Source organism: Penicillium psychrofluorescens (genome assembly GCF_964197705.1).
Source record: "Penicillium psychrofluorescens genome assembly, chromosome: 2".
Taxonomy (NCBI): domain Eukaryota; kingdom Fungi; phylum Ascomycota; class Eurotiomycetes; order Eurotiales; family Aspergillaceae; genus Penicillium; species Penicillium psychrofluorescens.
Window position 1 is genome coordinate 2,931,685 of NC_133440.1, and position 23,947 is coordinate 2,955,631.

A 23,947-nucleotide genomic window follows, 5' to 3' on the forward strand; every position below is an offset into this window, starting at 1 on the left:
TCAGCTTGTTATTCGCCCTCCCAACCAACCCCCTTCTCCGTGCAGACTGATCCGTCTAATCTGACAGGGTCCACCCTGATGCTCACTGCTCGGCTCGTCTAATGTTTCTTTCGCCCCGCGGGAAATAGGTATATATCTCCGAGCCTGCTTCCCCGTCTCCTGTCCAGATATTCCCTTCTTTTTTTTTATCTATTAAATAATAGCTCTGTGTGGAACTACTTCTCCGGCGCTGCGTCGCCAATCTCCACCTACCATGACGGGTTCTATCGATGATTACGACCGGTCGCACGTCGACGAGAAGGCGGCCGTGCAGCCCCATAACGGGAGCAGCGACCTGGAGCCGCACCATAGTCACCATGAGTCTGCGGAGGAGCTGCACGAGTCGGAGCGGGATATTCCAGTACGCTACAACCGACTACCCGTTTCGGTCGGAGAGCAAGCAATGTGTCTAACCGCTGATAACAGATGACCTTTCGTCGCTTCATGGGCTTCGCGGCCATGGCGTTTCTTTGGACGGGTAGTCAGATCCCCGTGTATCTCTTTGGTATATCCACCCCGAGACCCCTTTCTGGTTTGAGGGAATGGCAGTCTAACATCGGACGCAGGTGGTATTCCGCCGTATATCTATGGATCGATCGGAGGCTCGGATCGTTGGATCTGGTTTGTACGTACACGCCCATTTCGTGTGACGGGGACGAGAGCTAACAGGGTCGAAACATAGGTCCTCGCAAACCTGCTCGGTCTGGCCGGCGTCTGCCCCTTCGTCGGATCGCTCTCTGACCTGTTCGGCCGTCGCTACGTCGCTATCGCCGGCGCCTCGCTCATCGTCCTGGGGATGATCGTCTGCAGCACCGCGCACACAATGAACATCTTCATCGGTGAGTCTACCTTCCCAAGGACCCAACTACCCAAATTTCTGACGGGGGAAAATAGCCGGCATGGCCATTGCAGGCGCCGGCGCCGGCGTCAACGAACTCACCGCGCTGGCCGCAACGTCGGAAATGGCACCGACCCGCAAGCGTGGTGTCTACGTCGCCGTGCTGATCTTCACCATCGTCCCCTTCTGCCCGTCTGTGCTGTGGGCCCAGCTCATCGCGTACTATAGCAGCTGGCGCTATGTCGGTGCGTTCTGTGGTGCCTGGGCCGCTTTCGGTCTGTTGATCACCGTCTTCTTCTACTTCCCGCCGCCGCGGGTCAACTCGATGGGTATGACTAGACGCGAGATCATCGGCCGTGTGGACTTTGTCGGTGGATTCTTGAGTATTACGGGGTTGATTGTCTTCCTCGCTGGCACGCAGTGGGGTGGGTATATGGTATGTCTCTCTCGTTCTCAGCTGGGTAGTTACTTGTTGATTTTGGTAACTAATTGTTTTTCCCCCCTAGTATCCTTGGAGCTCCGCCCACGTCCTAGCCCCCCTCATCATCGGCTTTGCGTTGCTCGTTGCCTTCGGCTTCTGGGAGGTCTATGGTGCTAAGTACCCGATCTTCCCGTCCAAGTTGAAGCAAGAGCCTCGCACGCTGGGCTTAACGCTCGTTATCACTTTTATCTCTGGCGCAAATTTCTTCTCCGTGCTGATGTTCTGGCCGACGGAGTCGTTCAACGTCTACGGGCATGACCCCGTCGATGTCGGCGTTCGCAGTATTCCCATTGGATTCAGCATCTTGGCCGGAGCGTGCATTGTTTTGGTCCTGCTGAGTGTCTTCCGGGGCCATAACAAGGAGTTGTTGATTGTTAGTAGTATTTGCATGACCGCAGGTGGGTTCATTGTTCATTTGGGGGTTCGACAATTGCTGACTATCAACCTAGGCTGCGGTGCCTTGTCCATTGGACGCCTCGATAATCTCTACCAGATGTGGGGAGTCCTCGTGCTAGCCGGTCTTGGAATCGGCGGCATTGTGGTGCCAGCTTCTATCATCACGACCATCATTTGCCCCGACGTAAGCCTTTTGCGCTCTTTCTGCCATCCGAACAGCCACTGACTCTAATTGACAGGACCTCATCGCCACCATCTCCGCCCTAACCCTCTCCATCCGCGTCGTCGGCGGCGGCGTCGGATACACGATCTACTACAACGTCTTTATCTCCAAATTCATCCCGAAAGCAACAGAATACATCGGCGGTGTGATGGAGATGGACCTGGGCATCACGGATTCCAAGCTCATCGGCGAGGCAATTGAACTCACGGGCGCGTCACTGCTGACGGAGTTGAAAGGGATCCCCGGCATTGGCAACAATGAGACGGCGTATAATATGGTCGTTACGGCGGGCCAGATGGCCTATGCGCAGTCGTACAAGTATGTCTACTATGTCAGTATTGCTTTTGGCGCCATTTCGATCATCGCCGCGTGTTTCCTGGGCAGCATTGAGAAGTACATGACCGATCATGTGGCGGTGGTCATGTAGATGGATTCTTGCTTGTATACAGGAGGTCTGGTTTAGCTGCTGTTGATATATACGTTTAACGATACTTTTTTTTAACATTGCATAGTCACACTTGGCATGAGATATTTGTAGTGTTACCAATGGGTACATGTAGAACATGTTATTCTCTCGGTCTATAGTTTGTCGAGTGGGGCGCGGATCATGACGCGCCAAGTCCGATTTCTTCCCACCACTCGGAGTCCTCTTTGTCGTTGTCACTCACTCTCTCCGGCCACAATGGCCCCCCTCCAACCCCCCAAACGCAAACCCACCCTTCCAAATGCCTCCAATGCATCCCGAAAGCGCGCCAAAACCTTCGACGCGCGTACCCTGGCCGTCCAGTCCGCCGACGCCGCCCTCTCCGCGACAGGCGAGCTCGACGTCGCCGCCTATGCCGCCGCGCGCGCATTCGAGATAAATGCCCTGGAGCAGGGCATGCAGCGATCAAGAAGTGCGTTGACTACTCGTGCGTTTCAGAAGGTGCCCCGTGCCCTACGCCGCAGGACGGCGAGTCATAATGTCAAGCGCGTGCCGCGGAGATTGAGGGCGCGGGCGAAGAGAGAGGTGTGTATTTTCTCTTTCCTGGAGTCTTGGGCTTGTGGGAGTTGTTGGCGAACGAACAACCATTAACAATGTAACTAGATGATCGAGGATAATACCCCCACCGTGACAGCGCGACGCCGCAAACCAACCCAGCTCATGCGTCTCCGTCTCGAATCCGCCCGCCGGCTACAGAACCTCAATGCACGCACCAAGGCCCGACGCACCGCTGCGAAAGCCAAACGGACAGAAAGCGAACAAACGGCCCTCAAGGAAGCAGGGAGCCATCCCTTCGAGATCGCGCCGCGCGTGCCCAAGATCAAAAAGAATAAGCTCTCCCGCCCGCCGCCGGCGGAGGCGAAGTATCGCAAGCGCCAGCGCTGCAAGACTTGGTTGCCGACACACATGTTCCATGCGAAGCGCGCGCACATGGCCACCTCCAAGGATCCTGTCTGGCGCTTTGCCTTGCCGCTCTCGCCTACTGAGAAGAGCTATCGTCCTACTCATCGTGCGAGGGGGGCACGGGGTGCTGTTGCTTGGGATATGAGTTATATGTCTACTATCCAGTTGGAGGGGACGGGGGATGCGATTGAGGCTGTTTTGAGAGCTGTGGGCCTTGATGGCGATGAGGCGTGGGGGGTGAAGGGGAGGAAATGGCGCGCTGGAACGAGGGCCTTGCAGGCATGGACGTTTGAAAAAGAGTGCCATGCAAGACCGATTGCGCCGGTGACTTTGATCTGGTGTGCCCGGCCACGTTCCGAGGATGTCGAGATGGGCGATGTGAGCAAACCCAAGAAAGATCGGTCGAAGCTTTGGATCCGCGTCCATCCCTCGGCATTTCTGCAGCTGTGGAACGAACTTCTCGAGGTATCGAAACGACAGAATCCTGTGGTCATGGTGGAGGACCTACGCTTTGAAATCGGCAGCATTGAAATCACTGGCCCGGGTTCTACGGAGGCCCTGCTGGCCGCATTGCAGCCAATTCGGGGGTCGGATGGAAATGCTGCAACATTGCAAAGCCCAGAAGATACCTGGCCAGCACTACTAGGCGTGTCGAATCCGTCGTCTCTCCCTCAGAACGCTCTTCTGTCCTTCATGGTCTCCGATCCTCGGCTTCATTTCCCTCCGCGCACCCTTCGACCCCGGGAGAATGATGAGTCGCACATGAATGACCTTGCCACGTTACTAGCCTCATGGCCACCAGACCAAACACAAGGCCCGTCTCCGATCTGCGACCGCCCTGCTCGACTAACCGCTGCGCGCCAACTCCCAAGCCAGAAGGCTATCAATCGCCGCCGCGCCCTCGCCGGTCCGGGCAAATATCCACCTCCCCAACCATCCGACCCCCAAATCCCAATCATGGCCATCGCCACACGCCCACAATCCCGCAACAACCAACGCAACAATGCCCCCGGCTCCTGGACGATTCTTCTCCCTTGGAAATGCGTGACCCCCGTCTGGTACTCGCTCATGTACTACCCGCTCTCCAGCGGCGGCAACCCGCGCTTTGGCGGTCTGATGGAGACACAACAGCTTGCCTTTGAGGCGGGCGAGCCTTGGTTCCCTGGCGATTTCCCCGGCACGCGGGCTGGCTGGGAATGGGGCCTGCGTGAGACAGAAAAAGCGCGCGTGGAGTGGGAACGCAGACCGAAAGGTCGTCGGCCTGAGTTTGACTCGCTGGTTTTGGGGGCTGGGCACCCGAAGGGCGAGATTGGGCGTGGTTGGGCGTGTGATTGGGAGAGATTGGTTCGTGGAGGACCACCACCACAGGTCGGTGATGGTTCAGCAGACAAAGACGTGGACAAGGATAAAGACAGTAATGGTGCAAATACTCTAAACCCACCCCTCGACATGCACAACCTCCGCTGCTCCCCATCCGAAACCAACCAGCTCCTCACCAAAAAGTCTGCTCCCTCTACCCTGGTGACTGTCCACATCACCCTCTCCACCCGCGGCACGCCCACGCCTCGCGCGCGCATCTACCGGCTCCCTAGCGACCCAGCTCTCCGACAGAAATGGCTCGACCTCGCCTCTCCCTCTGCTCGGGGGTCTGCTCGTCCTCGTCCTCATCACCGGAAGCCTCCAAAGAAGAACTCCTCTCCGGAAGAAACGCGCCGCCAACTCATCGAGTCGCTAATTTACCCCTCCGCCGAGTCCGACGCAGAGCATCTAGATGTTCCGCCTGAAGCGGATCTCATTGGCTTTGTCACGACGGGGAATTATAACCTGTCTGAAGGGAAAGGGACGGGTGTTGGGTGTGTTTTGTTGGAGAGGGTTGTTGGGACAAATGCCAAGGTGTCTGAGAAGAAGATGTGCATTGTTCGTGCTGCTGGGGAGAAAGTGGGTAGGTTGGGGGTTTGGGAGGTTGTTTGATGCTGGTTTTGGCATGTCTGATAGATAGATACCCAATGATAGACTTTCTCATGAGATATCCAGCAGCCAGGAGACTGCTCATCTCACACCATACAGAGATCAATCCCAAGAGGCAAATCAACACAACACAAAGGAAAAAAGTAGTCACAATTCTATACATACACTACAGCCATACACCACACCTATTGCCCAGCCAACAATTTATCTAGAAGAATAGATCCAATAGATCTACCCAACAATGCGATCCACAAACGCCTCCTCCATGCGCGCAACCTCCCTCTTAAACGCCCCAACCTCCTTCCAACAATCCAACGGCCTCCGATCATTCAACCGCAAGCACCCAACAACCTCCGACTGGGCGCGCGCAACGCCCTCGTCCAGCTCCGCCAGTTTCCGGCGCCCGTCAAGCTTGCTTCGCAGCTGCTCGATCTCGCTCATGACGCTCGTCGACGAGACCTGTCGGTTCGCAGCAGGAGATGCACTGACGGGGTCGAAAGCGGGGAGGGGATCATGGTCCCGTCCTGCGAAGGGGATTCGCGGTGCGTCGAGGTCTAGGGATCCTGCCGAGGAAACGGATCCGGCAGCGGGGGCGAAGGACTTCCTCGTCGTAGGGGTGGGCGTCGACGCTCCTGAGTCTTTTACTTCAGCGAGCCGCTTCTCGATCTCCGCGAGGGTCTGCTGCTCGCGTTCGCGGAGGCGGGCCAGTTCCGAGGCAACGCGGGATTGGATTTCGAGTTCGAGGGTTTTGGCGCGTGAGGAGTCGGTCTTTTTTTTTTTTCTGTCGTTAGTTGCTTCTTTCTTCTAGGGGTGAACAATTGAAGTTAAGATGCAAAGACATACCTCGGAGCTGGATTGGAGGGCTTCCACTAGGTTCGAGGAGAATTGGACGGGGGAGTTGCTGGTGACGTTGGATGTTAGTCTTCATTTTTTCTTGGTGTTGGGTTGTTGTGTAGGATGTTTGAGGTGTTGTGTTGTAGTGTAGTGTACGGTTGAGGCAATTGATCGTGCTTCAATTGACCAGAGCAGGTTTGGATACCCTGCGCCCATGTTTATGCCGCACCACTAACACCACCATCCACATCGGGGAACGTACCTGGAGAAGACATGTTTAGAGTCGGTTGCAGCCTCGGGTTTGGAGCTGCCGGCACCCATTGTGTCTGGAGGGTCAAGAGGGTGAGAAGTTCAGGGCAATCAATCAATCCAGGGCCAGCCGGGATCCGCATCACCGGCAGAGTGATTGATTCGGGTGGTCACGTGTGACGGTCATGTGATCGGGTCTACTTTGTTACGTAATTCGACCAAGGCGTGTTGATGAAGGGAACGCAAGTATGAAGAGGTATAAATAGCAATGGCTTCGTCCTTAACACCGGTTTTTTTTACCAGGGGGTCCACTTAATTGGGACAATAGAATTGATAGTATTCCGTGTATCTAGTATGTCTATATATATTGCAGAGAAGCGAGAAAACTCTGCACCAGAGTAGAAAGGGAGTCGGTAGTTGGAGATTTGCCGAGTAATCTTCCTGATAGAGTGGTTACCACGCAATCCGTGCAGTGAATCCCTTTGGCCAAATCCGCACCGATAGCTTGCGAATCTCATCCATGCACAAGATCCCCAATGCAAGGGGAATAGGCAGGAACCAGAACTCTAGAGGAGCGGAGCCAGTGCCAAATATTTGCTGAATGCCCGGCACCTCCGTGACGAATATTGCAATAGATAGGCTGACTACCAGGCTTGCCAAAAGCCAGGGATTGCGGCGTTGCTTGCGAATGGGATCTGCCTGCAGGATGGAGAGGCGCTTGTTGCGCACACTGAGGATGTTTCCCCATTGCATGATGAGAAGGGAAATAAAGTAAACACTCTGGCCGACGACGTTGAAATGGGTCAATTCGGCCTCGGTGTAGCCGTAGAATCCATCTGCATACTTTTCAAACGCAAAAAAAAGTGCCCTCACAGGAATGCCGGCGTACTTCCAATAATAGAGAAAGTACATTGAATGCGCGCAGACGGTCTCCAAGACGCCAATGAAGAGATAACTTTGAACATAAACCTTCAAGTTGATCAAATGGTCCTTTTTGTGATTGCGGGGCGGGAGATCGAGCAAGTCAAACTCCTGCTGTTCCATAATCAGAGACAGGCAGCAGAGCAAATCGGTAAAAACGCAGATGATGATCATCAGGAATGATGACAGAGGAAGGGGAACACCGAAGAAAACATTCAGAAGTACCGGCCAAATCTCAGACCACGAACCCGCAGGAAGAAGATAGCTGATGACTTTCTGAAGGTTCTGAAAGACTAGACGGCCAAGGCGAATCGCTTCAATAATTGAGTCGAATTTATCCATCAGAATCAGGTCTGCGGCTTCCAGAGCCACATCACTGCCAGTGATCACGGCCACGCCAACATCGGCAGCGCGCATGGCGGGCGCATCATTCACACCGTCGCCGGTAACTGCGACGACATTATCGCGCGCTCGGAATTCATTGACGATGCGAAGCTTTTGGTCTGGCATGGTGCGACCAAACACAATTTCTTCATATTGACAAACCAAATCCCAATCCCTGTCGGTCAGCTGCGAGATGGCGGGGCCCTCAAGAAGCAGGCTGGTCTGCGAGCATCTAGGATCAGCTTCTTTCGATGACTGGGAAGTGGAAGAGTCATCAAAGCTCCGCCTCTGCACAATGGTTTCAAAGGTATCAGGCTCGGCTGTCCCACTGAAAATACCGATTTCACGAGCAATAGCCGCTCCAGTGAGACCAGTATCACCAGTAACCATGAAGAAACGAGCTCCGGCGCGTCGGCAAGATGCGACAGTCGCTGCGGCTTCTGCGCGAGGGGGATCGATGATACCAAACATGCCGATCAGAGTGAGACCAGCTATTCCACAACGCTGAATCTCATCTCTAAAAGCAGTTGTTCCAAAAGGCTGCGTGGGAGTGTAGGACCGTTGACAGAGGAGAATGACCCGCTCAGCTTTGCGAGACATGTGTTCTTGAGCTGCTGCAAGCTGCTGTTTTGCCGCATTATCGAGTGGCTGGACACTATTGCTCACACAGGACCAGTAGGAAGTGCAATGCGGCAGCAAGATGTCTGACGCGCCTTTCATCAGGAGGAGATATCCGGGGGTTCCCTGCTCGGCTGTCTCAATCTCATGTAATGTGAGCATCCATTTATTCTTGGAATTGAACGGAATGCTGAAGACCCGGTGATATCTCTCATTCAAATCCTTGACGGCGCCTTCTTGGGCTTGTTCAACAAATTTGAGCACAGCGCCATCAGTGGGGTTGCCGAGAACCTTTCTCTCCGAAATGGGATGGTTGATGGTTGTGGCATCAAAAAAAGCATCATTACATAGAGCAGCAGCCTTGTGGAGATCCACAAAAGGCTTCAGGATTCCTTCTTCAATAGTCGAAATAGCCTCTTCTGCCGACATAATTTTGTCCACAAATGCAGTTGACATAACGCTCATCCTATTTTGGGTAAGAGTACCCGTCTTATCGGAGCAAATGACATTGACACATCCGAGGGTTTCCACCGTGGAAAGTCCTTTCGGGAGAATGTTATTGTTCTTCATGCGAGTCGCCACGAGCATAAGTGTCAGGGCAACTCCCACAGGCATACCCTCTGGGATGAATGCAACCACACAACCCATCACATCGTCAAGCATGTCGATCACATTCATATACGCGAAATGCTGAACTCGGAGCCAGCCAACCCAGGTGAAGAGTATAAGGGCGGCAAGACACACTGTCAACACGACAATGATTCTGACAAAACGGCTAATCTCACGCTGAATGAGAGTAGGCTGCTCCTTGACAGAGGTAGAGGACACTGTGATGTGCCCCATCACGGTGTCCTTTCCGATCAAGACCACTATCCCCGTGGCGCTTCCATTGGTAACCATTGTTCCCATCAGCGCAACGTTGCGGGTTTCCAGGAAGTTGCTTTCCGTCATCTCGGTGGCGCCGTCGACGTCTTCAGATTCTCCGGTCAACATCGAGCGGTCAAAACGAGTGTCTCCAGACGTGGTAATAAGGCGAAGATCCGCTGGGACCTTGTTTCCCACGCCAATTTTGATAATGTCTCCAACGACAATGTCTGTGGCGGAGATTCTTGTGGCCTCGCCAGATCGAACCACCAATGCTTCGGTCGGGACCAAATCCAAAATGGATTTCATAGTACGAGCGGTGGACCAGTCTTGAAACGCTGAGAATGAGGCTTGTAGGAAGATCACGATCAGGACCAGGATGGCAAGGCCCAAGTTGTACGGTGCTGGGTCCGGGTCGCCGAGAGGCCGCCAGCAGATAAAGAAGATGATCACACCAATCCAGAGAATCGAACAGAATCCACCAAAGACATACTTGAGAATTTTCTTAGTGTAGTTCGGTGTAATGTGTGGCAGTTCATTCTTGCCATTGCGAGCCAGACGAGCGGCGGCTTCCTCTGGAGAGAGTCCATCAATGGTGCTGTCGAAGTGTTGATAGATAGCGTCAACGGACTGGCAATGAAAATCGAGACTCTCGAAATAATTAGAGTCAATGGGTGTCTCCTCATTTTTCTTTTGGTCAATTTTCAGGTCCACTTCAGATTTCTCGCGTGTCTCGGATTCAGCGATTTGGAAACTCATCCGGCGGAACTCGATTGGAATGCTGGAAGCGGATTGAGCGCGGCTGCGAGAACGCGAGCGTGAGATGGATCGTCGATGCTTGGACCCTTTTCTTCCACGCTGCTCATCGGGCCCGAAAGAGATGGTCCGCTGGTGCATGCTAATTCCATACTGCTCGGGTTGAGGTGGGCTCTTTGCATTCTTTTCGGGATCATCGTCAAGCTGGGCGCTTGACTTGCCTTTAGGCATACCGCGAAAGAAGTATAGAAGAGGCAGTCAAAACGAGAATCCAAAGGAATGGAAAGTCTGTTTTTGCAGACGAAAGAAAAGCTGGTAACAGGGATAATCCTCAGATTGCAGGGTCGAAGCTTAAGCTATTTAACACTTAAACAATCGTGCAGCGACCCAGCTTATACACCTGGGTCTGTCTCTCCTCACACGAGAAAACGCCCGACCCACGCGCTCCATTTCCGCCCTCTGTTTTACGGCCATTTAGGTAAATTTGACAGAAGGGAATGTGTCAAGCATACGACGTTTAACCATGAATGAATGTCTTCTGCTATTTGAGCGAGTCGGGATAGGACAGAAAAATCCCGCAAGAAACAGAAATTCATTGATCAGGGATGGGACGGTGGGGAATAGAAAGAACTCGGACTACAGTGTGCCATCACCGAAGAATCCTTTTGGGAAGTCTAGTATGGTGCAAAAGGATGAACGGCCAGTATTGGAGGGTCATTAGCTGGATAGAGCCTAGGACTCGAAATGAGCGATTTGTTTTCTCCATACGCTCACCCCCATGCCGTTCTGCCCCAGCAAATTTTGAAATATCCATTTCATGCAGTAAATGCTCGTGAGCTTCAGATTTGCCGAAAGAAATCCCTCATCGGAGCGTTCCGACAAGTAAAGAAAAAGATCACCGTGAGCTGATTTCAATGTCGAATCATCACTGCTGTCTTGAGAACCCATGAAGCGCCACAGGAAAAGAAAAAGTTATGTAAAAAAAAGTCATTTATCGGAAATGGATATTTGCTCTTGTCCTCTTGGATTTAAAATAATCGATGCCATGTGCTAATGATGAACGGTGGTTACAAGAGAAGGATATGAGTAGTGCAGATGCTACGACTGCTAAGGGTGTTTAGACTATGTATTCTAGTATCAGATGGGCAAGCAGCTTTCTGAGTGAGATCTCATGGAGCGCACATTGTCTTATATTTCACGGCCGATTAACTGAATGTCCTGGGTATTGTTGAAAGACGGTGCTCGTGTATGATTAACAATAACCCCCTTTTCGTCAAAGTGCATAACAAAAGTATCAGAGAAGGGTGATCGAGTATAGAGGAGCTTCAAAATGAAAGTATCATCATTCCACAACCCAGCGCACGCGACTTCAGAAAAGATATCAGCTAGCCCATCGTCATCGGGCCCAGTGCTTGTTTCGATCCATTTTCCATATCCTACCCGGCATTGGCAACTCTTTTCACCTCTCCAGAATGTAACGATTCCCTCCGTGAATCTATCCTCGACGGAGATTCGGCTGAGATACAATGAATTGGGGAAGAGCTGGTACGTACGTCCGGAGAAGGAGCTTTCCTTTCCAGAACTTCCAGTGGGTGGCTGAATTTGCAGTGTAGATAACTTTGCTAGCAGCTTCGGATCAGATGGAATATCATGATCCAGCGCAGGAAGCAGTATACTCCATAGGGCATCGAGAATGACATTCATCTTCACTGTGCCGGCTGTGATAGCGACCACAACGTCCTGGTCTGGCATGACGATACAGAACTGACCGTACGCGCCATCTCCTCGATAAACTCGAGGAACCGCACATCGCCAGAACTGGTAGCCATATCCAGAGTGCCAGTCCGGCATGCCTAATGGATGGTTGCTATTGTCAACCTGCCAGCCAGTGGCCTGATCAATCCATTCAGTAGATAACAATTGATCGCCATTCCACTTTCCCCTGTTCAGCAAGAAGACTCCAAATTTAGCCACATCTTCTGTACAAAGCTGTGCTCCAAATCCACTTGGATTGAGACCCATCGAGTTCACTTCGCAGTGGTAGTTGGTGATCCCAAGGGGTACCAAAAGCCTTGGACCCAGGTACTCAAATACACTCTGGCTCGTGAGAGTATGGAGAATGGCTCCGCACATGTAAGTCGCAGGTGTATTGTAAAAGAACTCGCTTCCAGGCTCAAAATCCAGATATGATGTGAGAAAGTGGTAGATGTGATCCTTTTCAGCATTTCGCTCCTCTTTTGATTTGCCAAAACCGTTCCACCTGTTTGGGTGTTCGACCGTATGCCCAGTCGTCATTGTCAACAAATTTCTGACTGTCATCTTTGTCATATATTCGCATGGCATGCACGGAAGAACTCCAGGGAAGAACTTCAGGACATGGTCATGAATTGAAAGGAGTCCTTCCTGCACAGCGAAGCCGATGGCAATGGAGGTGAAACTTTTCGTCAGGGAAAACATTGTATGTCTATACTCTTTCCTGTATGGAGCCCACCATGCCTCAGCAACAACATGACCGTGGCGTACAATCATGACAGAGTGGCAATTTACTTCACCAAGTTTGTCGACGAGTTGTGAGACCGCATTGCTATCCAGTTGATTCGCAGATGCAGACGCGCGTGGGAGATTCATGTTGAAAGAGCTTGTGATAATTCACTCCAAGATCACTCAAGAGCGGCAACAAAAATTAAGATAAAAAACGGTTACTTTCCGTCAAAAAGATGGGGCCTAACTTTCACAGATTTATGGGCATTCGCGTGCACCAAAATTGGGGGGGGGGGGTTTCCATGCTAGAAACAAGGCGTGTTCTGGTACGTACTAGTAACCTAGCCCAATTTTACGGCGTCTAGTTTTTACGAACATGAATCCGCTAAAATTGGTTTAATGGAGATTCTAACTGCGGGGGAGCGAGTTCTGACCTCAGCTGACCACAAGGAAACCACGGAAGCCCCGCATCGGCTCCAGATCTAGCCTGGAATTCCTTTCCTAGCTACACGAACCCCAGATTTGGGCCCAGCCCAATTTATTCACTAGATTTCTGAGGCTCGCATCTTTGTTCGGGCTTTTCTGCACAATATGACATTGATAATATTATATGGTGGAAGAAATGATTATCTTCTACTTGGGAGCTCGCTGTAGAAAGCTAGAAACATCGTTTGGTGATGCCAAAAGCCCTGCAATGAGCCAGACAATTTACACGAGAGGAGTGTCCCCAACAGAAACCCAAGCGTTACGTTGGTCCATTGAAACTTGGCCGAGGAAAAATGCCTGCTCCGCCTTGGCACTGGCTAGGTTGGTCCTTTATGCCATATTGATGCGCTGCAGGTAGCTCGCGTGCTCTACTCCACCGCTGAGAAAGCCGCAAGCCGTATCGGACTCGCCCATAGAGGTCGCATAGAGGGGTACCTGTTGGCCCGATAGACCGAATTTAAGTCCTAATAGACGTTCCCACAATAGGCTAAATAAGGATAGTGTAGGTCGGGGATACGAACTTAGTGTGTGTTAAAGGGATCTGTTAGGGGCCATGTTAGTTAAGGGGCTTACCTTCAAATTTTATCGGTCGATTAACTTAATCATTGTGGATGAGCAAATCAACATCACTGAATTCACGATTCTTAATCGACAATAGATGCTGTTCTAATTACATTTCTCGCCCATAATACACCAATGGAGCCCCTATAGAAACGGGGAGGTCTAGTAAAGGACTCCAGACCCTGAAGTACGGTAGTTGTCAAATTAGCATAATGTAGGGATACCGGGCACCGAAGTGGCTTGCAAGTCGGTGGCCAGAAATAGCACCGAATTTCAACGTCTGTCATAATCATGTATCCTACCATTGGCCACGGGTTCCTCCCCTGACACCTAGGCGGGTAGAAGCCGGTCATAGGTTTGAAGCCGAGTCATTAAATATACCCGAAGTATAGCCGAGCAGTATCGCTTGCAGAGCCCGTCAATTGTGATTGGACGATAGCACATATGACAGTTTACGAGATCATGCGCGGGGCCTTACTTGTTTCGTACCGATTTTGTAAAATGGCCCACAGACATGGTTCTGGGCCGCACTAACGTCCCCTGATTCTTCGCGGGGCATAAACCCGACGAGACTTACCCCCTAGAGGACAATCTTCGTACGCCCTTGATGATTCTGGGATTGATTCCGGGTTGCGCACAGACAAGAACGCCTCCGGACGACTAGAGTAAAAGGATAACCAAGAAAATCTGCTCCCGCACCATGTCTCTGAGAGGGCCAGAAAAGTACTTTAAGGCCGAGCTTCGTGTTTGGTTTCTCGCATCTCGTCCCACCTTTCAGAAGAGCCGGTGAGCACATATCACACATCAACCGGACTTATTTGTCTACCTTCCTGGGTCAATCCTAGGCATATTCCTACGATGGCAGCCACGATCAACGAAGAGCGAAAGCCAGTCCCTCTCGAGGTGGAGGAAACCTCAACCACAGTTGGCATTAGACCAGCCGAGTCAACCAACGTAGCTGAGTCAACCAGCATATCCATTCTCGAAGCGATCAAGGCCAACCCCAAAGTTATCATGTACTGTGTGTTGGTGACGACTGGGCCATTGATTTACGGATTCGACAGTATAATCGTCGGTTTGGTCACTGCCATGCCATCATTTCAGTGGGCGTTCCAAGGGTACTCTGTCGTACAGGAACTAATCCTCTCGCACTTAGGCACTCGTACGGTGAAATCCTGAATGGGTCTTATATCATTCCAGCTGTCTGGCTCGCTCTGTGGAACGCTTTCGTGCAGTTGGGGGTCATGTTCGGCGCTGGTATTAACGGTCCGCTGGCCGATCGATTTGGCAGAAAGATTCCCTTCATCACTGGCGGTCTTTTTGCGGTTGCGGCGGTCGCCATCTTCTACATGTCGGACAGAAGCGACTCCTTGGATCATCGACGCGGTGCTTTTCTTGCCGGCAAGACCGTATTGGGCATCGCTCTTGGGATGCTCATTTCGACCTGTCAGACGTACATATCAGAGGTTACCCCCACAAGACTTCGAGGGCCTCTCTTGTCTATTTTTACCTTCGTTATGGTCGTCGGTCAGCTCATTGCAGTCTCGATCGTCTATGCTCGGATAGCCATCCCAACACCAGCAGCGTACCGGGTGACTTTTGCCTCCCAATGGGCGTTCGCCGGTTTCGCAGTTTTCGTGGGACTCGTGATTCCCGAAAGTCCAAGTTACCTGCTCAAAAAGGGGAAGATTGATCAAGCCTGTCGAGCTTACAGAAGACTGCATAGCGCCGACATGGTGGACTCCGGAATCGCGATTCTGGCAGCTACACTAGAGAACGAGAATGATCTCCATCAGGTGGTTCAGAAGCCGGGCTACACGGAGATCTTCAAGGGTACGAACTGGAGGCGGACGCGGATCATTTTCTATGCGAACACGCTCCAGCTAACCCTTGGGATAACTCTTCTGTCAAATTCAACCTACTTCTTGGAGCTTGCGGGTTTGTCTCCGCATAATTCGCTCATGATCACTGAAGTCGCCATTGGCCTCTCACTGCCGGCAAACGTGGTCTCTTGGTTTGCAATGACTATTATTGGCCGCCGAGCGATCCTGTTGCTCAGTACCGGCATTGTTGGGATACTCTGGCTGGGGATTGGTATTGCTGGTTGTTATCCAGAATCCTCGAAAGCTCTTTGGTAAACTTAGCCCTTTTATATTATAGTTGTGCAAGACAGGCTAACAAGGACTGCTAGGTTTATTGGCATCATGATGATTATTGTCTTATTTTTCTACGACGTGGGCATCGGTGGAGCGTGTCCTGTGGTTGGCGCGGAGAGCTCCAGCGTACGTCTTCGAGCCCAGTCCCAAGGCTTCGGATTCCTCATCAACGGCTTCTGGTCCTGGGCTTTCAATTTCTTCGTTCCATACATGTTCGACGTAGGCGAGGCAGATCTCGGCGGCAAGATGGGATTTTTCTTCTTTGGCCTTTGTGTGATTTCTTTCATCTTTATATATATCGAGATCCCCGAGATGAAGAACAGAACGTACGCTGAGTTGGATGAAATGTTCGAGAAACGGCTCCCGACAAGGATGTTTTCCACATATGTCTGTGAAAACACTCTTACTCGGGTCGCAGATGGGAAAGGGGATGGAGTCTGAATTTGTGGCCTATTCTCTGCTTTCTCTCGGTTTACAGTTTCAGGTACCTTCAACGATATGCCTTTTTTTATTCCGTCTTACTGTGGGTTCCAAGAGTTATTATCAAAGCTAGACTGAACAATAGCAAGGGAGTATGATTTGTGTGACATATACCTGTGTCTTGCCTTCGCCTGCCAATTAAGTGTCCGCAATTTTGGGTCGCATTTATTTCTTATAAAAATTTATTAGACCTGTCAACAGGGCGAAACAAAGAGCGCTGTCAGGCGGCAGCTGATACAATTGCCTTTTCAGCATCAAAGTGGCATTTCCCCACATCGTAATCGTCCCACGCTCCCTGTGTCGGTAGAACTTCGGGATAATCGTGACTTCGAACTTGACATCGGCAGAGGGTGGTGGACCCGCTCAGATGGATGACGGGCATTATCAGAAGACGCAGAGTCTGACTCCACTCCCTCGGGACAAAAAATGTGACCGACGCCTGAGCTCACAATCCTGGAAAACTGTCACTATGGAGTTGACCCCGCCTGAAATTCATTTTATAACCGACCCCAGAGGATCAATTCCCTCGTTGTCGTCGAGAAATTTCTCATTCAGAACTTTTGATCAACCGGACTCTCTTAATTGTACGATTTTAGCGACAACTCGACAAGGGACTATCTTCTTTTGCTAAATGGCTCCTCCCGCAGCGGAAAGCCCCAATCATGATTACAGGGATAGTTCAAAGACGATCGATGAAAGGGTCTTGGACCTTCTAAGCCGCATGACATTGGCCGAAAAGGCTGGCCAGCTCTTTCATAACATGCTTGTTCCTGGGGCGGATGGCTCCCTTTCTCCAGAAATACCGGCATTTGGTATCGAAGATACAAAACAGCTTGTTACAAAAAAGCTCATGACCCATTTCAATCTCCTTGGTCCCATTACCGATCCATCGATGGTTGCTAAGTGGCACAATGCTATGCAGCAATGTGCTCTGTTACAGACCCGTTTGGGTATCCCAATCACTTTCTCCTCAGATCCCCGGAACCATTTCACAGAGAACACGGGGACTGCGTCCCGTGCCATCTCCTTGAGCTTATGGCCGGAAACCTTGGGTTTCGCTGCTCTACGGGACACCAAGCTCGTCGAGCGGTTTGCCGATATTGCCCGGCAGGAATACCTCGCCTTGGGCCTGCGGACGTCTCTTCATCCACAAGTTGACCTGGCAACGGAGTATCGCTGGGCCCGGATCTGTGCCACATTTGGTGAAGATGCAGATCTATCAGGAGAGCTCGCCGAGGCTTATATTCGTGGATTTCAAGGCGACAAAGAGCTGGGCCCTTCTAGTGTTTCTACGATGACCAAACATTTCCCTGGCGGGGGCCCACAGATGAATGGAGAGGACCCGCATTTTGCCTATGGCCGCGAGCAAAGCTATCTCGGAAGAAAGCAGGGATATCACCTGAAACCTTTCGAAAAAGCAATCAAGGCCGGCACCCGCCAAATGATGCCCTACTATGGCATGCCGGTGGGCACCGATTGGGAGGAAGTGGGTTTTGCATTTAACAAAGACGTCATAACCGGACTCCTACGAGAAAAGCTCGGTTTCGAAGGAATAATTTGCACCGACTGGGGCCTCATCACAGATGCTACAATCCTTGGCCAGTCTATGCCGGCACGGGCGTGGGGTTGTGAAGGCCTGTCGGAGCTGGGGAGAACGAAGAAGATTCTCGAGGCCGGATGCGACCAATTCGGAGGGGAGTCACGAGTTGAATTGGTCATTCAACTCGTGAAGGATGGTTTGGTCCCAGAAAGTCGGATTGACCAATCTGTCGTGCGCATTCTGCGGGAAAAATTTCTCCTCGGCCTTTTTGATAATCCATTCGTTGACGTTGAGAAGGCTACAAGGATCGTTGGGCAACCTCAGTGGAAAGCAGAGGGTGAGGCTGCCCAGAGGAGAGCCCATACACTCCTGAAAAACGACAATGACGTTCTTCCACTGAAAGTACAAGACTGCAACTCTAAGAAATTCTACGTGGAAGGTATTAATCCGGCTACTGCCGTCGCAAGGGGTCTCAGATTAGCTTCGGCCGAGGAAGCAGATATTGCCATCCTTCGACTCCGTTGCCCTTATGAGCCCCGCCCCGGTGGCTTTGAGGCCCAATTCCACGCGGGGTCGCTGGCGTATTCTGCAGAAGAACAAGTCCGACAAGCGACGATCTTTTCCAACGTACCCGTTACTATTGTTGACGTGTATCTTGATCGTCCCGCTGTTATTCCAGAACTTGCCATCCAAGTCACTGCTTTAACAGTGAGCTATGGAAGCAGTGAGGATGCATTTTTAGATGTCATTTTTGGAACTGACGGCGCTGCACCGGAGGGCCAGCTTCCTTTTGACCTCCCCAGATCCATGGAAGCAGTGCAGAAGAGTAGGGAGGACGTCCCTTATGACACTGAACGACCTCTCTTCAAATTTGGACACGGCTTGAGATACAGTCGTCCCTCTGGGGGCTTATAATGTAATCAATCAATTGCATCAGCGTTAATCATATCCATGATCCAAATAGAAATGCCTGACCCGGAGCTTTCGGTTCAGAATACAAGGATGTACCAGAGGTCGGATTCGCTTATGGAGACTTATTTCTTCATTCTACAATATACCTTTGGCCTCCACGAGGTACACTACCAGTGACTTCGGGGATCGGAGGTTGATTATGTCCGAAGTTTCCATGGAGAGCCTTTTCCGAGATGCCGAACGGCGGCGAGGAGCGAGGAATCAATTTCATTTGCTCCCTGACACGCCACTTGTTTGTGAAATTTTTATCCTTTGTTGGCTTACATTGAGTCGCCTGTGAAGCCATGTTGGTGCAGGAAGACCTTAACCTCGTGACGGTCTGTGATGATGCCAATTGGGACATGTTTCTCGACCGCTTGACGTGCATTAGCGTCAGTAGTCTTTTTATGTGATAAAAGAGGTTTGACTGAAGGGGTTAAGTTGAGCAAACTGTCTAGATGTCATATCTGCGACTCTTTCTCAGGCACGACCCGGCATCATGTCGTCATCTCTGCTCTAACACAGTCCCCTGAATAGTAGGGTAGAAACCCGTCCGGAGTGTCCTTGATCTCGGACTCCGTTCGAAAAAAAAAATATAAAGTGGGGAAAAACTGGCGATAACCGAGAAGACAAAGCGACAGTAGAGCCACTAACAACAGCATTAGCATGATAAACACCTTCCCTTCGGTTCCCCACACCTCGGACCTACTTCTGATCCCGAACTTAGTTGCCATTACCCCTGATAGACAATTCATATATCCCCGCTAATCTCAGCAAAGAACCCATACGAACCATGTCTGCTTCGACACGCCCCTCAGTCACCCTGGCCCAAGGCCAGGTAGTGGGCATACAACTTGAAAATCAGACTGTAGACTCCTTCCTGGGAATTCCATATGCCCTTCCCCCCGTGGGAGACTTGCGCTTCAGACACGCTGTTCCGGTTTCTCAATCAACAGACACGCTTGATGGTACCAAATATGGCCCCGCAGCGCCAGGCAAAGCATTGCTTCCAGGCGGTCCAAATCTCGAACAAAGCGAAGACTGCTTGACTGCGAACGTGTTTCGACCTGCCGGGACTCATGACGCAGCAAAACTCCCCGTGGCGATCTATATCCATGGTGGTGCCTTCAATCGCGGCGCGGCTGCCATGCATAATACTGCATCTATGGTGGCATGGTCGGAAGAGCCTTTTGTAGCTGTGAGCTTTGGTTACCGTGTCGGAGCTCTAGGCTTTTTGCCTTCTAGTTTGAGTCAAAAAGAGGGTCTTCTCAACCTCGGCTTACGCGATCAAGTGCTCCTTTTTCAATGGGTGCACGAGAACATTGGCAGATTCGGTGGTGATCCTGGACATGTTACTTTGTTTGGTCTCTCGGCGGGAGCTCACTCGGTGAGACTTATATATACTCTATGAAAGTTTGCTACATACTAACCGGTAAATAGATTGGTCACCATCTCCTTAACTATGATGAACAGCGCCCGCCCCTGTTTCACCGCGTCATTCTAGAATCCGGATCACCAACCTCTCGAGCAGTTCGTCCCTACGATGCAAAGATTCATGAGCAGCAATTCCGGGACTTTCTACGAGAAGTTCGCTGTCCAGATGATCTACCTGAATTGGAAATATTCCCCTTTCTACGTTCCCTACCAAGCAAGATAGTCACAGACGCTCAGACGGCCGTATTCGACAGATATAATACATCGCTCCGATGGGCTTTCCAGCCTGTGATAGACGGAGACATCATCTCTCGCAAACCTCTGGATGCATGGACTTCGCAGCTATGGAACAAAGTACCTATCATGACCGGCTTCAATAGCAACGAGGGAACGATGTACGTCGATAAGAAAATGTCGCAGTCCTCCGATTTCCGAAAGTTTTGGCACAATTTGCTCCCAGAACTGTCAGCAGAAGACCTAGACACGATTGAGAAATTATATCCCGATCCAAGTGCCGATCCTACGTCGCCGTACGTCGAAACCCGCAAAGGACAAGATCTAGGTCTGCAGTATAGACGCATTGAGGCCGCATACGGTCACTACGCCTATGTGGCTCCTGTTCGCCAGACTGCGCAGTTTTCTTCGGCGCAAGGTGTACCAGTTTACATGTACCACTGGGCATTACCCAGAACACTGGTCGGGCGCGCGAACCATGGCGATAATATGTATTATGAGACATACAACGGCGCAATTACGGGGATATCAGAGTCACAGAAGGAATTGTCCGGATTTCTCCATGCGTATCTGACGAGTTTCATCACCAAAGGCGATCCCAATGCCCAGGGCGGTCGGTACGCTCAACGACCACAGTGGAAGCCTTATACACCGCAGGCGGAGGGCGTGATGATTTTTGGCGAAGACAATGAAGAACTAATTGGGGGTGCGGTAGCTCCGGCTGCTAAGTTTGTAGAGGACGACTGGGCCAGACCGGAGACGGATTTCTGGTGGTCAAAGGTCAAGATTTCGCAGCTTGCGTGAATAACTAGAGATTTAGACAAATACTCGTTGCACAAGCACCTCAATATTGAACCTGGATGTACACCTGAATAACATTAGGCCTTAGATAATCATAGGGTTGAGAAAGCTTCGGCTATAGTAGTAGATATCTTGAGTAGAGTTTAAAAAAAAACACTCTAAACCTACACTAGTAGCGGGAAATGAGAGAATGTCGCGGGTAAGGCTTACATGCGCCAGAAATCCATACTAGTTCTCCTTCTAGAAGACGCGAGAACTAGGCCGGATGGTTCCTATTAAAAATATTAGTTATGAATAGCCACTGGTTGTCGAGATATATGATCAACGGGAAGAGAAGAATATCGTCCGCGACAAAGCAACCGCTTTTCCCCCGTAGAAATTCAAGGTTGAATAAAGAGCGCGTAATATCTACTATTTACAGTATAGTGTCTCGATCTTCGAATATTTGAATGTATTAAATAACCCTAGCATGTAGGGCGATAATTTCCGCCAGAGAAGATTGTACACTTCACTAGCCTTCAGTAGCCTTCACTAGCAACGATATGTACTAGCCAGATCTCGAGGCTCTGCATTATAAGAATAAATAACAAATGCACCCTTGTATTAAAGGCAAGCAGCAGCTACCACAGCGACGTTGGTGTATCCGCCGCGGACAGCTCCGCTGGCAGCGTTGTAGGAAGGGGAAGCGCTAGCATAGCTTAGGACGAGGTAGTCTTGTTACCACAGTCGTTCATGCTGCCAACCATAGGGCCAATCTATCGAAGCAGAACGTGGTTAGAAAACAACAGAAGTCTATTTGTTGAAGAGGAAATTCAATTTACCTCGATGATGGCGGGACCGGCAACGATATTGTCGTCAGTGGCCTGAGAGTTGCCCTTAGTGAGGACAACGTAGCTCTGACCAGCGACACCCGCAGGAATAGTCACGGAGAATTTGCCGTTGCCCATGAAGGACAGAGGAGCCCAAACGGGGCCAGTGACGGTGACGAAAGCGGCATAGAGATCCTTGGTGTTCATAGACATATCAAAGCCAGAGCCCACCGTTACCTGGACCTTTGAGCCAGTCATAGCAGCGGCCGTAGAGGTCATGGTCAGAGACGGGAATGCTTTGACAGGGAGCATCACGTTGCTCGATGGGCACGACACGATGAAAGGTGAGGCCACAGTGTAGACTTCGTTGAAGTCCAATGGGCTATCGAATGGGTCGGGGGAAGCGGCCTCGCCAAGGGCAGCGCGCAGGTAGGCGCTGTGGCGGGCCTCGACGGTCAGGATACTCCCAGCAGCTGTTAGGTAGGTATCGTCCATGATAGAAGCAGCGGCACCGAGGTAGGCACTGACACCGACACCTTCTAGGACATTGCCAAGGGCGAGGAAGCTCTTAGCATCGGTGGAAGGGAAAGCATAGGTGCATTGTTCCACGGGCTTGGCTCCAGCAGCTAAATGCATAAGCTATTAGTATATTCTACTCAAGTCAGAATTTTTGAATAGCACATACCAGTAAGAGCCTTGGTGAGGAACTCCACGTGAGTTACCTCATCGCCAGCAATCATCTGCAGGTTGGCATAGGCAGCCCCGTTCAGGCCAGCATCGGCGAAGTCCTGCATAGTGTAGTTCTTCAAACCCTCCGCGTAGAAGGTGGCCTCGAGGTGCTCCAGGGTCAAGGCATAGTTGAGGATATCAGCTATACATCAAACATCGTTAGCAAACTATATTTTTGAAAAATCACAGGACTCAGGGGTAGAATACCATCCGTGATAGCGCGCTTCACGATAGGGCTGGCGTTGGCCAGACCCAAAACCGCACCGGTAATAGCGACAGAGGTGAACTTCATATTGTTAAGTTGAAAAGAATGGACTGAACAGTGAGTTCGGTATAATTAATCCTGTGCGAAGTGAGTGAGACTAAAGAGGCAGCAGGTTAGGGTGTTTATATACCTCAATTATTTGGTGTACCTGACATCATGCGAGCTCTTAGCTCCGAGCCGGACCATGATTGAGACAGAAAAATACGATTACGATAGCCATAGCCTCGCACATTGTGCCTTCCTAGTTCGGGGTTTTCGAGCTGTAGCTATTGGGATCTGCAGTGGCACCTCCAAAGTTTCCGACCATCCGAAGTACCTTTCTTTACCGCCTCATTATTGAGGACATGCCGCCAACTAACTACAGCTTATGAGTGGTGCGGCCACTACTTACCGGCAGAATAATTAGCGCGATACTTCGGGTGGTCGAGAACCTTGGACCGTGCATCGCCTGGTGCTCGATCGGGAGATCGCTCCTGTGCATTTCGAGGCCTTCAATAATGACAAATGCCCGAGGGGGTCGAGTCTTGGTCCAAACAAGGACATTACATCAGGAAAATAAACGCTTTGACCCGGCCGAGCAGGGATCCGCAGACGCTGCAAGGCCTCATTGGCACGGACAGGCATGGTTCCAGGTCCCGGGTGTGGGGCAACCAGGTACCATGGCCGGGAGCCAATCGGATATTGTGACGAACGAGCGAGAGCGAACGCGGAGGCGGAGCCACTATGTCAATAGATGTTCGAACACGTACCTTACATAGTTCCTAAATTCTCCCAGGAAACAATTATGCTGGCTGAATAACATAGCCGGCTCTCGGATAATTATTCCCTCCAAGTGCACCAACCCAGTGGGAAGGCATAGTAGAAAAGTTCAGGACATGTTGTATAGTAATCTCGAGTAAGAATGGTTTGCAAATTGTACACCCTCGCTGATCGGGCAGGCCACCAACTCGTCCGGGCATGGCCGTGAGTGACCAGGTAAAATCCACCAAAGGCAGAGCTTTCCCTAGGGTCGTCGACCAGCAACTGAAGCATGGACGGAATATTGGCCACAGCGAGTCTTCT

General features: G+C 51.1%; 7 protein-coding genes across 7 annotated transcripts; 4 read left to right on the forward strand and 3 right to left on the reverse strand.

The window, feature by feature from the left end:
* Nucleotides 1–253: 253 nt before the first annotated feature.
* On the forward strand, nt 254–2,404 carry PFLUO_LOCUS3292 (uncharacterized protein; the record flags this gene model as incomplete). Its single annotated transcript, XM_073780523.1, has 8 exons — nt 254–400; nt 466–544; nt 606–664; nt 722–878; nt 934–1,313; nt 1,384–1,756; nt 1,808–1,938; nt 1,994–2,404. The coding sequence occupies 8 exons, from the start codon at nt 254–256 to the stop codon at nt 2,402–2,404; spliced, it is 1,737 nt and encodes a 578-aa protein (XP_073637369.1).
* A 255-nt stretch (nt 2,405–2,659) lies between these two features.
* Nucleotides 2,660–5,335, forward strand: PFLUO_LOCUS3293 (Ribonucleases P/MRP protein subunit pop1; the record flags this gene model as incomplete). Its single annotated transcript, XM_073780524.1, has 2 exons — nt 2,660–2,986; nt 3,065–5,335. 2 exons carry the CDS (start codon nt 2,660–2,662, stop codon nt 5,333–5,335), a joined length of 2,598 nt encoding a protein of 865 aa, XP_073637370.1.
* A 228-nt stretch (nt 5,336–5,563) lies between these two features.
* PFLUO_LOCUS3294 (uncharacterized protein) lies at nt 5,564–6,487 on the reverse strand (the record flags this gene model as incomplete). Its single annotated transcript, XM_073780525.1, has 3 exons — nt 5,564–6,100; nt 6,176–6,233; nt 6,429–6,487. The coding sequence occupies 3 exons, from the start codon at nt 6,485–6,487 to the stop codon at nt 5,564–5,566; spliced, it is 654 nt and encodes a 217-aa protein (XP_073637371.1).
* Nucleotides 6,488–6,868: 381 nt separating this feature from the next.
* Nucleotides 6,869–10,189, reverse strand: PFLUO_LOCUS3295 (uncharacterized protein; the record flags this gene model as incomplete). The annotated part of the gene is made up of 1 exon (XM_073780526.1): nt 6,869–10,189. The coding sequence occupies one exon, from the start codon at nt 10,187–10,189 to the stop codon at nt 6,869–6,871; it is 3,321 nt and encodes a 1,106-aa protein (XP_073637372.1).
* Nucleotides 10,190–17,014: 6,825 nt separating this feature from the next.
* Nucleotides 17,015–18,577, forward strand: PFLUO_LOCUS3296 (uncharacterized protein; the record flags this gene model as incomplete). Its single annotated transcript, XM_073780527.1, has 1 exon — nt 17,015–18,577. The coding sequence occupies one exon, from the start codon at nt 17,015–17,017 to the stop codon at nt 18,575–18,577; it is 1,563 nt and encodes a 520-aa protein (XP_073637373.1).
* An 829-nt stretch (nt 18,578–19,406) lies between these two features.
* Nucleotides 19,407–21,085, forward strand: PFLUO_LOCUS3297 (uncharacterized protein; the record flags this gene model as incomplete). The annotated part of the gene is made up of 2 exons (XM_073780528.1): nt 19,407–20,000; nt 20,054–21,085. 2 exons carry the CDS (start codon nt 19,407–19,409, stop codon nt 21,083–21,085), a joined length of 1,626 nt encoding a protein of 541 aa, XP_073637374.1.
* A 695-nt stretch (nt 21,086–21,780) lies between these two features.
* On the reverse strand, nt 21,781–22,912 carry PFLUO_LOCUS3298 (uncharacterized protein; the record flags this gene model as incomplete). Its single annotated transcript, XM_073780529.1, has 4 exons — nt 21,781–21,837; nt 21,904–22,517; nt 22,577–22,762; nt 22,828–22,912. The coding sequence occupies 4 exons, from the start codon at nt 22,910–22,912 to the stop codon at nt 21,781–21,783; spliced, it is 942 nt and encodes a 313-aa protein (XP_073637375.1).
* Nucleotides 22,913–23,947: the final 1,035 nt, after the last annotated feature.